The sequence below is a fragment of the Scyliorhinus canicula genome, chromosome 2, assembly GCF_902713615.1.
Source record: "Scyliorhinus canicula chromosome 2, sScyCan1.1, whole genome shotgun sequence".
NCBI classification, from domain to species: domain Eukaryota; kingdom Metazoa; phylum Chordata; class Chondrichthyes; order Carcharhiniformes; family Scyliorhinidae; genus Scyliorhinus; species Scyliorhinus canicula.
In genome coordinates this window covers 112,206,428-112,221,579 of record NC_052147.1, presented here as the reverse complement: position 1 = coordinate 112,221,579, position 15,152 = coordinate 112,206,428, and the positions used below count along the sequence as shown (strand labels likewise).

Sequence of the window (15,152 nt, the reverse complement as noted above, 5' to 3'; positions counted from 1 at the left end):
ATCTCATGGGAAAGTTTTACTGGACCCCCACATTAACAACAATTGTCTTTAATATTTACTCCATTTTTAGAAGCCTGTGCACAGAGTGGGCAAAGGAAGCCCTTAATCCATCTCAAATCAATTCAAATTTGATACCGGGCTGCATGTTAGCACAGTGGTTCCCACTGTCGCTTCACAGCGCCAGGGTCGCAGGTTCGCTTCACAGCTTGGGTCACTGTCTGTGCAGAGTCTGCACATTCTCCCTGTGCCCGCATGGATTTCCTCCCATAAGCCCTGAAAGACCTGCTGTTAGGTAATTTGGACATTCTGAATTCTCCGTCTGTACCTGAACAGGTGCCGGAATGTGGTGACCAGGGGCTTTCCACAGTGACTTTGTTGCAGTGTTAACGTAAGCCTACTTGTGACAATAAAGATTATTATTATAAATTGAACCCACTTCATGGTCTCCACAAGAGAAACACACAAGATCCAAGCTGACAAGAACACGCATTGCACCTGATCCTGGGCTTGATCTTTGAATTGCTGCGTTTAGTCCTGGTGCAAAATGAAATCTTGATTGATGAAGTGCCAGTGTCCCTTCTCTCTTCAAAGGCGTTTCCAGCCTTTCATGTGCAGTCGTCCAGTAATGTGTCCAAACGGGGGTGATCACGTGTAACCAGTACAAGGGGCCCTTTGAGCGCATGTGACCAGCACCGCTGGAATTAGAATGCATGCGTGCTGTCTGTTTATGTTGATGCACAAGTGCGGAACTGTGAGTCATTCACATGTCATTCACAGATGTGAAGCAACTACCCTCCCTCAAGTCCTTAGGAATTTTCAGAAAATAAATTCCCAGATATAAAAAGCGAGGATAACCGAACGATGAACAAAGCTTTTGATTTACTCGCTTGGCTTAGTATGTGACCTACCTTACACTTCATGGCTTATTGTCCAAGTAACAGTCTGTCCATGATGTCTCTGTTGAACGCTGACTGCTAGATGTTACTTTTGTGGCGTGTTTGCACATGCAAGACCTCCACCTACTGGACGAAGTGCGGTGTGAACATTTCAGAGGTGCTTGCACCATTCTTGCTGCATTATTATCACTACAGCCGAGTGCCTCCCGCGAAAAGAAATGTCTCATGCCCCCCAGCTACCTAAAGTGGCAGTGACTGAATTGTAGCGTGGAAAGCACTGGGATATTTATTTTGTCAAGAAGCTTTTTGTTGCTGTTGTTGTTGCGTGTGTTAAAGTGCTGTTTCTCCCTGCAGACAGGCCTTATGAGAGAGAGGGGAAGACGGCTACAGGACCACCAGCAGCATCAGCAGCACCATGACATCGGCCACAGATTTTGATAACGCGGAGATCCAGCAGCAGTACAGTCACATCAATGCTCGCTGGGAACTGTCGGATGAAGGTGAACTCGACAACGACAACAGCTCGGCAAGGTTGTTTGAGCGTTCCAGAATCAAAGCTCTTGCAGGTAAAGCTGCTGAACTCCAGGATCCTTTCCGAGAATTTTGGTTGGGATATATTGTTCATACTCTGTCAGCTGCTCCGGTTTGCTGATGTCTTATTTCCCGTGAGCATGTAAAATGATGTGCATTCAATCCATTGCCTTTCCCTTTCTCAAGTGAAATTCTTTCATTAAATAGGCGGTTGTTTGAAAGCAGTGGGTTCTTTATCCAGAGAAGCGGGAAAGGATAAGATTTGCTTACAGTGGTGAAGAACACGTTAAAGTAAATCTTGAAGAGTGTCATGAGGTTTTCAGTGCTTCATTTCTGACAGGAAGTTTTGCGAGTAACAAACTGCAAATTTACTTGTCATTCTTCAAAGGCATTTTTTAAAGAGTCCCGAAATGATTACTTTCTGTCATGTTTTTCAGCCTGTGTATGTAATTGTAACTGAAGATAGCCTCACCTACCGGAATATGGCTACTTCCTTATCATAAAAAGAATTCTGATGTATAGAATCATAGAATTTACAGTACAGAAGGAGGCCATTTGGCCCATTCAGTCTGCACTGGCCCTTGGAAAGAGCACCCCACTCAACCTCCCGCTTCTACTCTAGCCTCTTATCCCAGTAACCCAACCTAACCTTTTGGACACTAAAAGACAATTTAGCATGGCCAATCCACCTAACCTGCACATCTTTGGACTGTAGGAGGAAACCAGAGCACCCAGAGGAAACCCACATAGACAGAGGGGGTGGGATTTTCTGCCCGGGATGGGCCGAGTGGCCACAAAATAAAAAATCTGAGTCCGCTGTGCCGTCCACGTGTGGTCTTACCCAGCGGGACCTTGGAGTGCATCCTTCCGGGGGCGGCCTGGAGGGGGGAGGGGGTCCTCTGCTGTGGCCTGGCCTGCGATCAGGGCCTACCGATCAACGGACTGGCCTCTCGGGCTGGGGGCCTCTTTAGCTCCACACCAGCCCCTGTAGCCCTACGCCATGTTGCGTTGGCGTGGGTCGCTCCAGTGCTGGTCTCCTGTAGGGCTCGGAATAGCTGCTCCTGGGGGCCTGTTGACGCCGGCGTGAAACGCGACGGCGTTTACGACGGCATCAACTCTTAGCCTCAGGATCAGCGAATTCCTCCCAGGGAGAATGTGCAAACTCCACACAGACAGTGACCCAAGGCTGGAATTGAGTCCGGGACCCTGGAACTGTGAGGTACCAGTGCTAACCACTGTGCCACTCCAATAAACTTCACATGCTTGAAAATATCACTATATAGAAAACATCATCAAGTAATGGTGTTTTAATGCTTTCTTCTCAATGGACAAGTTTAACCATACAGGCAGACAATGGGGTCTGGAGGGGGGTGCACAGCAACATTGTGGCCTATCACTCACTCAACCTGATCCCCCACATCATGCTGTGTAAATGGATTTTTAAAAGGCACTTTCCCCCCACTCCAAATAAATTTCCGTGGATGGTAACTTGCATCAGGGGGTCACAGCGGCAAACAAAAAAGATACAGCAAACTATTTAAAAGTTCCATTGCCTGCAGGTCAGACATTTCACTTTGTCAGTTATCATTTGTTACTGGAACAAAATCCTTTTAATTTGAAGGAAAAGATAGAAGAGAAAAACATTGATTTTTCCATTGCATTTCTGACCTGAGATAGCCTGGCTTCTTCCCAAGGATGGCAGCCAAGCAGTTGTCAATGTAGAAAAATTGCCCAACAGCAATTAGTTTATAATGGAACCTGGGATCTGCCATTTAGGTCACTTTCCATAGGAATTATCTGAGGATTGGTTTTGGAGGGAAAGACTGGATAAGCAGTGTTCAGATGCCAGACAAACCCATGGAACATCAGCTTAATTTTTCAAGCAACAGGTGAGGCAATTGGTTAAAATCACCCAGGAAAAAAAATCTAATTTCAAACTTTCCTGACAGTCAGTGCACAAGCTGCAAAATTGAATTTTTGTAATAAATGTTCCAGAAACTGAAAACTCTCCAATACTATCCAGTATAGTGGTGATATAGCTTCAAGGTTATTGTTAAAGCAAAGCTTGAAAGATTTATTGTCTTGATAAATTCAGTTGTCAAGTCTTGGTTTGGACTTGAAAATTTTATTGTGTGACACATACATCTGGCAAAGTTTTGATACTTAGCAAGGTTGTTTACCTCCAATTTATGAGTTGTCTTCTCTCCTGAAGTGCTGGGATGCAACTGCTCCCCTGTACTTTATCCAGATAGTCATTTTATGCATGAATCTCAGTGGATTGTTAAGCTCACTGTTCAACTACAGGAGACATCACATCACAGCTCAGTTCAATCTGTCCTTGACCAGTGCTCACAGATGCTTTGACAAAGAGTCATCCAGACTCAGCACGTTAGCTCCGCTTCTCGCCTCTCCACAGATGTTTTCAGACCTGCTGATTTTGTCCAGTATTTTCTGGTTTTGTTTCTCACAGATACACACTTGAAACACATGGTGGCTGGAATGCTATTGGAAATGGGCATTGTCCCCTCACTTCTCCAGGGCCATTGAGGCTAATTGTTGCTTCCAAAATTGTTGTCCTAGCTGACGTCAAGGGGTAAATCTTCCAGTCCTGCTCTCTGTGGAAACTGCTCACAGTGGGCAGGATGGAAAATTTGGTGGACCACTGAAAGGTCTGCTGACCTTGAGTGTGAATTTCCGGTTCCAGGGCAGGACCGGAAAGTCCCACCCCAAGTAGCAGCACAAATCAGTAAATGAACCTGGATGTTTCTTGGTCTATATTGCTGTACTATCCTCTGACTGAACCAGATAGCCTTTGGGAGAGCAAGAAACGAATATGACCAAGCTGATTTTCTTCCACATCTTTCCACATTTGCTTGGTGTAATTTTTTTTTTTACACAGATTTACCTGGTGTAATTTTTTTTTACACATACACCGGTGCCCCGAAGGCCATCTCTATCAGTCTCCGCTCCACCAGACTAACGGCGTAAACTACACCCTCAGGCTTTCTTTTGCCAGATTGGCTCAAGGTCGTGTCTGAAAACTCAGCTCTGTATCGGGAAGCACGCTGGTTTTCAGTCAGAGCCTGACACTCTGACAAATTATGAGAAAATTCTGCCCTTTGTGTGTTTAAACAGATGACTCATAGGCATAAAATGCAACCTACGTGTTCAGGAGACCCCTACTTACTTTAGCAAGTCAGTTTTATGCCAGCTCGCCAGTGAAGCACGGATTCACTATCACAGAGTGGCAGGATCATCGCATGTCATCCATAAAGAAAGAAAAAATTGCATCCATATAACACCTTTCATGACCATCAGACATTCCAAAGTGCTGTGCAACCAATTAAGTACTATACTGCCCTTGACAACAGATTCGCTTCTGATGGGTTTTTACAACAATCCAGTAAGTACATTATTATTATTATTAACAAGGGAAGCATTATATTTCCAGATTTATTAATTAATTGAATTCTAAATTTCCCCCAGCTGTTCTGTTGGGATTTGAACTCATTCTCCCAGCATGACACCCAGCTTCTATATTACTAGTCCAGCAACATTCCATCCATCTGTGTTGAAGGATTCCACCCCACAGCCAGTTGCGGAATGGTGAAACCCACCCAATGAGAAAAGGGTAATTTGAATTTCAGGAGCATTTAAACACAGCAGTCTTAATTTCTTTGATAAAGAGTCATCCAGCCTCGAAACATTAGCTCCTTTCTCCCTCCACAGATGTTGAGAGACCTGCTGTGATTGTCCAGTATTCTCTGTCCTAATTATCGATCAGACTGGTTGGACTAACATGCTTCTTCCCAACTATTTTGTCCTTGAAGCACCCTAAAATGACCTCCACTGCACAACACAGCATTTAGATGCAGGCATTTGGCATCTGAGTGGAATTTAAGTACTCGTTCATGATGGCAACTGTTTAATATCAGTGTTGGCTGTGTCTAGTTATATTAATAACGCGTTGATTCATAGTTGCTTGAACCAGGTGACACTTTAATCGAGGTGGCCTGCAACACAACTCCTGCTATTTTAGATCTCTGTAACAAATGCCAATGCAAACATTTCCTCCATCAAACAAATACAAAAACAACCAAAAATTATTATCCATATATCCAATTTTATCTGGTTAGCTCTGTTTCTAAAATTGTTATTTGCAAAATGTGACTCCAAATAGACCATTTTGTGAATGACAGCAGAGTAACACCAAGCAATATTGATTTCCTTTTCTTCTTCAGGATTACATACATAGAAAATAGAAGCACAAGGAGGCCATTTGACCCATCGAGCCTATTCCACCATTTATTATCATCATGGCTGATCATCAAGTTCAATACACAGATTCTGCCTACCCCCCCCCCCCCCCCCCCCCCCCCCCCCCGGAATCAGCCTGGTAAACCTTTGCTGCACCCCCTCCATAGCAAGAACATCCTTCCTTAGCTAAGGACACCAGGTGTGGCCTTACCAATATCCTGTATAATTGCAGTAAAACATCTCTATTCCTATACTCGTATCGTCTCCCTATAAAGGCCAACATACCATTTGCCTTCTTCACTGCCTGCTGTACCTGCGTGTTTACTTTAAGCAACTGATGCACAAAGACAGCACGGTCTTGCTGGATATCCACCTCTCAATAAATAGCTGCCACCTTCAGGCGAACCCTAATAGCGAACCTCTCAAGGCGAACTTAATTTTCTCTAGGCCAAGAAAGCTCTCCATGTCCGATATCCATACCTCAGCCCTCGGGGGCTTTGAGTCCCTCCATGCTAACAGTATTCGTCGCCGGGCTACCAGGGAAGCAAAGGCCAGAACTTCGGCCTCTCTCTGTTCCTGGACTCCCGAGTCCTCCGAAACTCCAAAGGTTGCCGCCTCAGGGCTCATTACCACCCCTGTTTTCAATACCCGGGACATGACATCTGCGAATCCCTGCCAATACCCCCTGAGTTTAGGGCACGACCAGAACATGTGTAGATGGTTAGCCCCCCCCCCCCCCCGAGCTCCTCTTCCCACTTAAGCTTCAGGTCTTCAGGTCCTCGGTCTGCGTATCCTCAGCTCCCATTAGTTCCTTGTAGACATCTGAGACTCTACCCTCTCCCACCTCTCCCCAAGAAACTACCCTGTCCTGCCTCCCCTTCGGCGGGAGACGTGGGAAGGACGGCACCAGTCTGCGTACAAAATCCCGCACCTGTAAGTATCTAAATCCGTTCCCCCTCGCCAGCCCAAACTTCTCCTTCAGCGTCCTCATGCTCGGAAAGCTCCCTTCCAGGAACAGATCCCCCATCCTCACAATCCCCACCCTCCTCCACAGTCGATACCCTCCGTCCATGTTCTCCGGGGCAAATCGGTGGTTGCCGCAGATTGGAGTCCACACCGATGCTCTTACCTCCCCTACATGCCTCCTCCACTGGCTCCAGATCCGAAGAGCCGCCACCACTACCGGGCTGGTGGAGTACCGTGCCGGCGGAAGCGGCAGAGATGGCGTGACCAGGGCTGCTAAGCTAGTGCCCCGATATCCACCTCTCTTGATTTACACCCATTCAATTAATAATCTGCCTTCCTATTTTTGCTGCCAAAGAGGATAACCTCACAGTTATCCATATTATACTGCATCTGCCATGCATGTACTCACTTAGCCTATGCAAATTCCGCTGTAACTTCTTGGCATCCTCCTCATCACTCACCCACCCACCCAACTTTGTATCATCTCCAAATTTGGAGACAATGTGCACGAGTTGGATTTCGGCGGGAGCTGGGATACTTCAGCTGGGGTTGCAGTCAGTTGGATTTCGGCGGGAGCTGGGATACTTCAGCTGGTGAGTAGATTTGTCAATTTCAATTGCAGCAGCCAGCCATTGGATACCGGCAGGGGCTGAGCCTATCGGGAGGTGAGTGGTAAGTCTAAATTACTTACCTTTGCAGGGGTTGCAGTCAGTTGGATTTCGGCGGGAGCTGGGATACTTCAGCTGGTGAGTAGATTTGTCAATTTCAATTGCAGCAGCCAGCCATTGGATACCGGCAGGGGCTGAGCCTATCGGGAGGTGAGTGGTAAGTCTAAATTACTTACCTTTGCAGGGGTTGCAGTCAGTTGGATTTCGGCGGGAGCTGGGATACTTCAGCTGGTGAGTAGATTTGTCAATTTCAATTGCAGCAGCCAGCCATTGGATACCGGCAGGGGCTGAGCCTATCGGGAGGTGAGTGGTAAGTCTAAATTACTTACCTTTGCAGGGGTTGCAGTCAGTTGGATTTTGGCGGGAGCTGGGATACTTCAGCTGGTGAGTAGATTTGTCAATTTCAATTGCAGCAGCCAGCCATTGGATACCGGCAGGGGCTGAGCCTATCGGGAGGTGAGTGGTAAGTTTAAATTACTTACCTTTGCAGGGAACAGGAAGTTTGTCCCGTGGACTTCTGGGAAGGTTTACCCCTCCCTAGTTAATAAATTCTGGTGGAGAGGAAACCCGAGACACTACACGTGTAGTGTCTCCCACCCGCCCTCCTCCTCTAACCTAATAATAAGACCCATTGGGGTGAGCAGGTGAGTGCCTTATTACATTATTATTTCTCTTTTTCTTATTTGTTAACCAGAACTAGGTTGGAAAAGACTATAGCAGAGGTCTCCAAGTTTTTTTAACTGAAATTTATACAAAGTAATAAATTAATTAACTAATCAGAGATGGCTGGGCAGGTGATGTGCTGTAGCTGTATGATGTGGGAGCTGGCTGTTCCCCTTGTGAATGGCAATGACCACATCTGCAGCAAGTGTTGGTTGCTGGAAGATCTCCGGCTCAGAATTGATGAACTGGAGTCTGAGCTTCAAACACTGCGGCACATCCGGGAGGGGGAGAGTTACCTGGACACTTTGTTTCAGGAGGCAGTCACACCTGGGAGATTAAGTAATTCACATTCAGTAACTGATCAGGGACATCAGAGTGTGACTGTAAGTGAGGCAGGCAGAGGGAACCTGAGTTCAGGAGTGCAGGAGCCTCAGCCCTTGACCTTGTCCAACAGGTATGAGACTCTTGCTCCCTGTATGGATGAGGAAAGGGGCTCTGGACAGGATGAGCCAACTGACCACGGTACCATGGTGCAGAAGGCCATTCAAGAGGGGGGAGTAAAAAGACAAGTAGTTGTTATAGGGGATTCTATAATTAGGGGGACAGATAGTATCCTATGCAAGCCGGATCGGGAGTCTCGCATGGTGTGTTGCCTGCCCGGTGCCAGGGTGCGGGACATCTCTGACCGGCTTGAAAGGATACTGGAGCGGGAGGGGGAGGATCCAGTTGTTGTGGTCCACGTTGGGACTAACAACATAGGTAAAGCTAGGGTGGAGGACCTGTTCGGGGACTATCAAGCACTAGGAAGAAAATTGAAGTACAGGTCCTCAAGGGTCATAATCTCTGGATTACTGCCCGAGCCACGTGCCAATTGGCATAGGGATAGGAAAATTAGGGAAGTAAACACGTGGCTAAGGGATTGGTGTGGGAAAGAGGGATTCCACTTCATGGGACATTGGCATCAGTTTTGGAACCGGGGGGATCTGTACCGTTGGGACGGTCTCCACCTGAACCGATCTGGAACCAGTGTTCTAGAGAAGAGGATAAATAGGGTGGTCAGTAGGACTTTAAACTTCTGAGTTGGGGGGAAGGGAAAGTGAAAGCGACAGGGAGCAGGGAGTTAAATGGCAAGATACGCAGGAGGATAACATGTAGGCAGGTGGATTTAAGCTTGAGGCAGACTAGGAATGCAACAAAAAGGAAGGATAACTTTGGACATCTTAGGACTTCCAATATCTGTACTGATAAGAAAGTTAACATTAAGGCACTTTACCTGAATGCTCGTAGCATTTGTAACAAAGTAGATGAACTAATGGCACAGATCATCGTGAATGATTATGATGTGGTAGGCATCACAGAGACATGGCTGCAGGGGGTTCAGGACTGGCAGTTAAACATCCAAGGATATACAACCTATCGAAAAGACAGGGAGGTGGGCCGAGGGGGTGGGGTTGCCTTGTTAGTTAAGAAAAAAATTAAATCTATGGCACTAAACGACATAGGGTCGGATGATGTGGAGTCTGTGTGGGTAGAATTGAGGAACCACAAAGGCAAAAAAACCATAATGGGAGTTATGTACAGACCGCCTAACAGTGGTCAGGACCAGGGGCGCAACATGTACCGGGAAATAGAAAAGGCATGTCAGAAAGGCAAGGTCACAGTGATCATGGGGGACTTCAATATGCAGGTGGATTGGGTAAATAATGTAGCCAGTGGATCCAAAGAAAAGGAATTCATGGAATGCTTACAAGATGGCTTTTTGGAACAGCTTGTCATGGAGCCCACAAGGGAGCAGGCTATTCTGGACCTAGTGCTATGTAATGAACCAGACTTTATTAAAGATCTTAAAGTAAGGGAACACTTAGGAAGCAGCGATCATAATATGGTTGAGTTCAGTCTGCAGTTTGAAAGAGAGAAGGCAAAATCGGATGTAATGGTGTTACAGTTAAATAAAGGTAATTACGAGGGCATGAGAGAGGAACTGGTGAAAATCAACTGGAAGCAGACCCTAGCAGGGAAGACAGTAGAGCAAAAATGGCAGGAGTTTGTATGCATAATTGAGGACACTGTACAGAGGTTCATCCCCAAGAAAAGAAAGATTATCCAGGGAGGGATTAGACAGCCATGGCTGACAAAGGAGGTCAGGAAATGTATCAAAGAAAAAGAGAGATCCTATAAAGCGGCCAAAAGCACCGGGAAATCAGAAGATTGGGAAGGCTACAAAAACAAACAGAGGTTAACAAAGAGACAAATAAGGAAGGAGAGGATCAAATATGAAGGCAGGCTAGCCAGTAATATAAGAAATGATAGTAAAAGTTTCTTTCAATACATAAGAAACAAACGTCAGGCCAAAGTAGACATTGGGCCAATTCAAACTGATTCTGGAAGGCTAGTGATGGGAGATGAGGAAATGGCTGGAGAACTTAATAAGTACTTTGCGTCTGTCTTCACAGTGGAAGACGTTAGTAATATCCCAAAAATTATAAAGGGTCAGGGGGCTGAGTTGAGTATGGTTGCCATTACAAAAGAGATGGTGCTAAAAAAGCTAAAAGGTCTTAAAATTGACAAATCTCCTGGCCCCGATGGGCTACATCCTAGAGTTCTGAGGGAGGTGGCTGAAGAAATAGCGGAAGCGTTGGTTGAGATCTTTCAAAAATCACTGGAGTCAGGGAAAGTCCCGGACGATTGGAAGATCGCTGTTGTAACCCCCTTGTTCAAGAAAGGATCAAGACAAAAGATGGAAAATTATAGGCCAATTAGCCTAACCTCGGTTGTTGGTAAAATTCTAGAATCGATCGTTAAGGATGAGATTTCTAATTTCTTGGAAGAGCAGGGTCGGATTAGAACAAGTCAACATGGATTTAGTAAGGGGAGGTCGTGCCTGACGAACCTGTTAGAATTCTTTGAGGAGGTGACAAGTAGGTTAGACCAGGGAAACCCAGTGGATGTGGTCTATCTGGATTTCCAAAAGGCCTTTGATAAGGTGCCACACAGGAGGCTGCTGAGTAAGGTGAGGGCCCATGGTGTTCGAGGTGAGCTACTGGCATGGGTTGAGGATTGGCTGTCTGACAGAAGGCAGAGAGTTGGGATAAAAGGTTCTTTTTCGGAATGGCAGCCGGTGACCAGCGGTGTCCCACAGGGTTCAGTGTTGGGGCCGCAGCTGTTCACCATATATATTAATGATCTGGATGAAGGGACTGGGGGCATTCTAGCGAAGTTTGCTGATGATACGAAGTTAGGTGGTCAGGCAGGTAGTGCTGAGGAAGTGGGGAGGCTGCAGAAGGATCTAGACAGTTTGGGAGAGTGGTGCAGGAAATGGCTGATGCATTTCAACGTGAGAAAATGTGAGGTCTTGCACTTTGGAAAAAAGAATCCAAGCATAGACTACTTTCTAAACGGTGAGAAAATTCATAATGCCAAAGTACAAAGGGATCTGGGAGTGCTAGTCGAGGATTCCCTAAAGGTAAACATGCAGGTTGAATCCGTGATTAAGAAAGCGAATGCTATGTTGTCATTTATCTCAAGAGGGTTGGAATATAAAAGCAGCGATGTGCTACTGAGCCTTTATAAGGCTCTGGTTAGGCCCCATTTGGAGTACTGTGTCCAGTTTTGGGCCCCACATCTCAGGAAGGACATACTGGCACTGGAGCGTGTCCAGCGGAGATTCACACGGATGATCCCTGGAATGGCGGGTCTAGCATATGAGGAACGGCTGGCGTTCCTGGGATTGTATTCATTGGAGTTCAGAAGGTTAAGGGGAGATCTAATAGAAACTTACAAGATAATACATGGCTTAGAAAGGATGGACGCAAAGAAACTGTTTCCGTTAGGCGAGGAGTCGAGGACCCGTGGGCACAGCCTTAGAATTAGAGGGGGTAAATTCAAAACAGAAATGCGGAGACATTTCTTCAGCCAGAGAGTGGTGGGCCTGTGGAATTCATTGCCGCAGAGTGCAGTGGAGGCCGGGACGCTAAATGGCTTCAAGGCAGAGATAGATAAATTCTTGATGTCGCGAGGAATTAAGGGCTATGGGGAGAATGCTGGGAGGTGGAGTTGAAATGCCCATCAGCCATGATTGAATGGCGGAGTGGACTTGATGGGCCGAATGGCCTTACTTCCACTCCTATGTCTTATGGTCTTATGATCCTCTGGCCAGGGTATGTTGGAAAAGCAGATCGCCGTGGCGCAGTGTGGCTGGTGAAAGCCGGGAGATCCCGCTTCTGAAATCTGCCAGGTTCGCAACGCCTCGCGAGTTTCAACAAAATCTTGTGAGGCGTTGCAAGGGGAATCCTGCCCAAAATGGGTGGGTCACCTTTTAGCAAATTTGCATATTAGCGAGAGGTAGTAAGCCTCACTTTAATGTGCAGATTCCCGAGGTACCTGAGGCTTTGGGATTCTATCGCTTTGCCTTGGGGACCTCGGGCGAGCACCTTTTGGTACTGATCCTCATTGGTACTGGGCATCAGAGGCCCCAGCTGCATGTTCTTTGGTCAGGGTGGTGTCCTTAGACTTCTGGTGTCACCTGGGAACCCTGGCAGTGCCAGCCTGGTGCCCTGGCAGTACCACCTGGATGCCAGTTTGGCTGTTGTGGGTGCGAGGGAGGCATGCTGTGTTCGGACTAGGGGGGAGGTCAGGGATTCTTTTGAGGCCGCCGAGATCGGGATGGCATTTTCTCTCGCTACAATGGGCAGTTCCGGCGAGCGGAGCTTCCCATTGTAAAAAAGGAGCCAAGTGCGGCCTTGGCCACACTTTCCTCATTCAGGCCCCTTATTCAAAGCCAATTGCGTTGAATAGCCATGTGTTTCTCGACACTGCGAGTGCTGGGAAACACGCGGCTAAACGCGCTCGCTCGGGGACTTTGTTTCCTTTTGGGAAGATCGTGCCCAATACATTTAGTTTCCTCATCCAAATAATTAAAATATAATGTGACCAGTTGGGATCTGAGCACAGATCCTTGCAGTACCCCACTAGTCACTGCCTGCCAATCCGTCTGCTAACCAGCTTTCTATCCATCTTGAGACACGACCTGCAATCCCATGTGCTTTAACTTTACTTAGTAATCTGCTATATGAGACCTTGGTCGAAAGTCTAAATAAACCATATCCACCGGTTCTCCCTGGTCAACTCTACTTGTTACATCTTCAAAGAATTCTAGAACTGTCAAGCATGATTTCACTTTCGTAAATCCATGATTGAGAAACTACGGTGCAGAAATATGTGCCATGTAAGGTGGGGTTAGGCAATCTCTTTCCAGTACTTTTTGGGTGCAGTAAAAAACCATATCTAATTTAATTAGAAATTTTGTTCAGAGAGGTCACAGAGAGGCTAATGTGGGAAGAAGAACAATATATCATTGGAGGAGGTTTTCTTCTGAGGCTGTGTTTCAGACATGTTGAGAACCTCACATTGAACAAGAAGATGTAAAAGCAAATTGTATAGTTGAGAAGCAGATGCCTCAGATTTTGCATATCCGTTGTTGATAGGGGTTTAGTAGCACAGATTGGAATGTCAATGCAAACTTGATGTAGGACCAAACAAAATTGATTTGAAAGGAGACTGCGCTGTAGAAATAAATGGGAAACAATTGATTTGCTGAACACAATTGTGTTGTTTAAATGTATTAATAATAATAACAACAATAATCTTTATTGTCACATGTAGGCTTGCATTAACACTGCAATGAAGTTACTGTGAAAAGCCACTAGTCGCCACATTCCAGCGCCTGTTCGGGTACACTGAGGGAGAATTCAGAATGTCCAATTCACCTAATCTCTACGTGCTTTTGCAGTTTATATAGATACCTGCGGTTTCAACAATGGTTGTGCCTGAATTAAACTTGTTCCACAACATGTCACTCACGCAGGCTGTGCTGAGGATTTGACTGACTGTTACCTTAAAATGTGCTATTTAAGGTAATGGAAATTAAACTAGAGAAGAAAGCAAATAGAATTTAATATTTTATCATTGCTAAGCACCCTAATATTCGTGAATGGTTTTGGAACTGTTAGTCACAGGTTCTCTGAGACGGGCCTGATAAATTTAATAATTTTGGAGATTAATATAAGTTTGTCTCTGCAGTTTTGAGTTTGAAAGGCCTATTGAACAGGTGCAACCTCTCTACTGACCTATGCTCCAAACTAAAGGGGCACTAGTGTTGTGTCAGTCAGATAACTGAGAAGAGTTGAGAGTTTTAAATTTAATTCTGAGTTTGCAAAATTCGGTCTTGTTTGAGTACCCAATTCTTTTTTTTCCAATTAAGGGGCAATTTAGCATGGCCAATCCACCTACCCTGCACATCTTTGGGTTGTGGGGGTGAGACCCATGCAGCCACGGGGAGACATGTGCAAATGCCACATGGACATTGACTCGGGACCGAAACCAGGTCCTTGGCGCCGTGAGGCAGCAGTGCGAACCACTGTGCCACCGTGCATACCAAAATTTAGTATTGTTAATAAATTTGCTGATGATTAAAACCAACAAAGAGGATGATGATAGGTGGGGCTGTATAAATGGAATTTATTTATTTATTGACGAGCTAAACGATCAAAAGCTAATAAAAAGTGTCGACGCCTTTAGATTTACATGAGTATAAAACACTTTTTTTTACTGGTTCATGAAACATGGCGTCGCCTGCCGGGCCAGCATTTATTGACCATCTGTAGTTGCCCCTGAGGGGGCAGTTAAGAATCAACCACATTACTGTGGGTCTGGAATCACATGTAGGCCAGATTTCCTTCTCTAAAGGACATTAGTGAACCATATGTGGTTTTACAACAACCGACAATGGCTTCATGGTCATAATTTGACTTTTAATTCCAGATTTTTATTGAAATCAGATTTCACCACCTGCAGTGATGGGATTCAAACCTGGATCCCCAGGGCATTACCCTAGATTTCTGGTTTACTAGTCCAGTGACAATACCACTACGCCACCACCTCCCCTTAAAATGATTACTGAAAATGATGGAAGCCCACATCAGGTTACCAAGTTCTTGAGTATGTAATCTTCATTATATGAAAGGCTACCAAACCATTTATGAAGAAATGTCCCCACATGCCAAGGCCTGACTATTCCCTTACTAATGCTAGTAACCCTCATTTTCAACATTTTTAAATTTTATTTGAGATTTCCTCACTTTGCAGCTTGTTTTCCCCTCTACTTAATTAAGAT

At 45.7% G+C, this 15,152-nt stretch overlaps 1 protein-coding gene across 2 annotated transcripts in view; it reads left to right on the top strand.

The window, feature by feature from the left end:
- Positions 1-831: 831 nt before the first annotated feature.
- LOC119957194 (spectrin beta chain, non-erythrocytic 1-like) overlaps positions 832-15,152 on the top strand; it is a 277,530-nt gene continuing 263,209 nt past the window's right edge. Inside the window, exons 1-2 of one of the 2 annotated variants that reach the window (XM_038785009.1) lie at positions 832-1,053; positions 1,251-1,462. In XM_038785009.1, coding sequence (XP_038640937.1) covers positions 1,312-1,462 — 151 coding nt within the window. In that variant the 5' untranslated portion in view covers positions 832-1,053; positions 1,251-1,311. Of the gene's footprint in view, positions 1,054-1,250; positions 1,463-15,152 lie in introns of those variants that run through there. The other variant, XM_038785026.1, reaches the window with a different exon arrangement.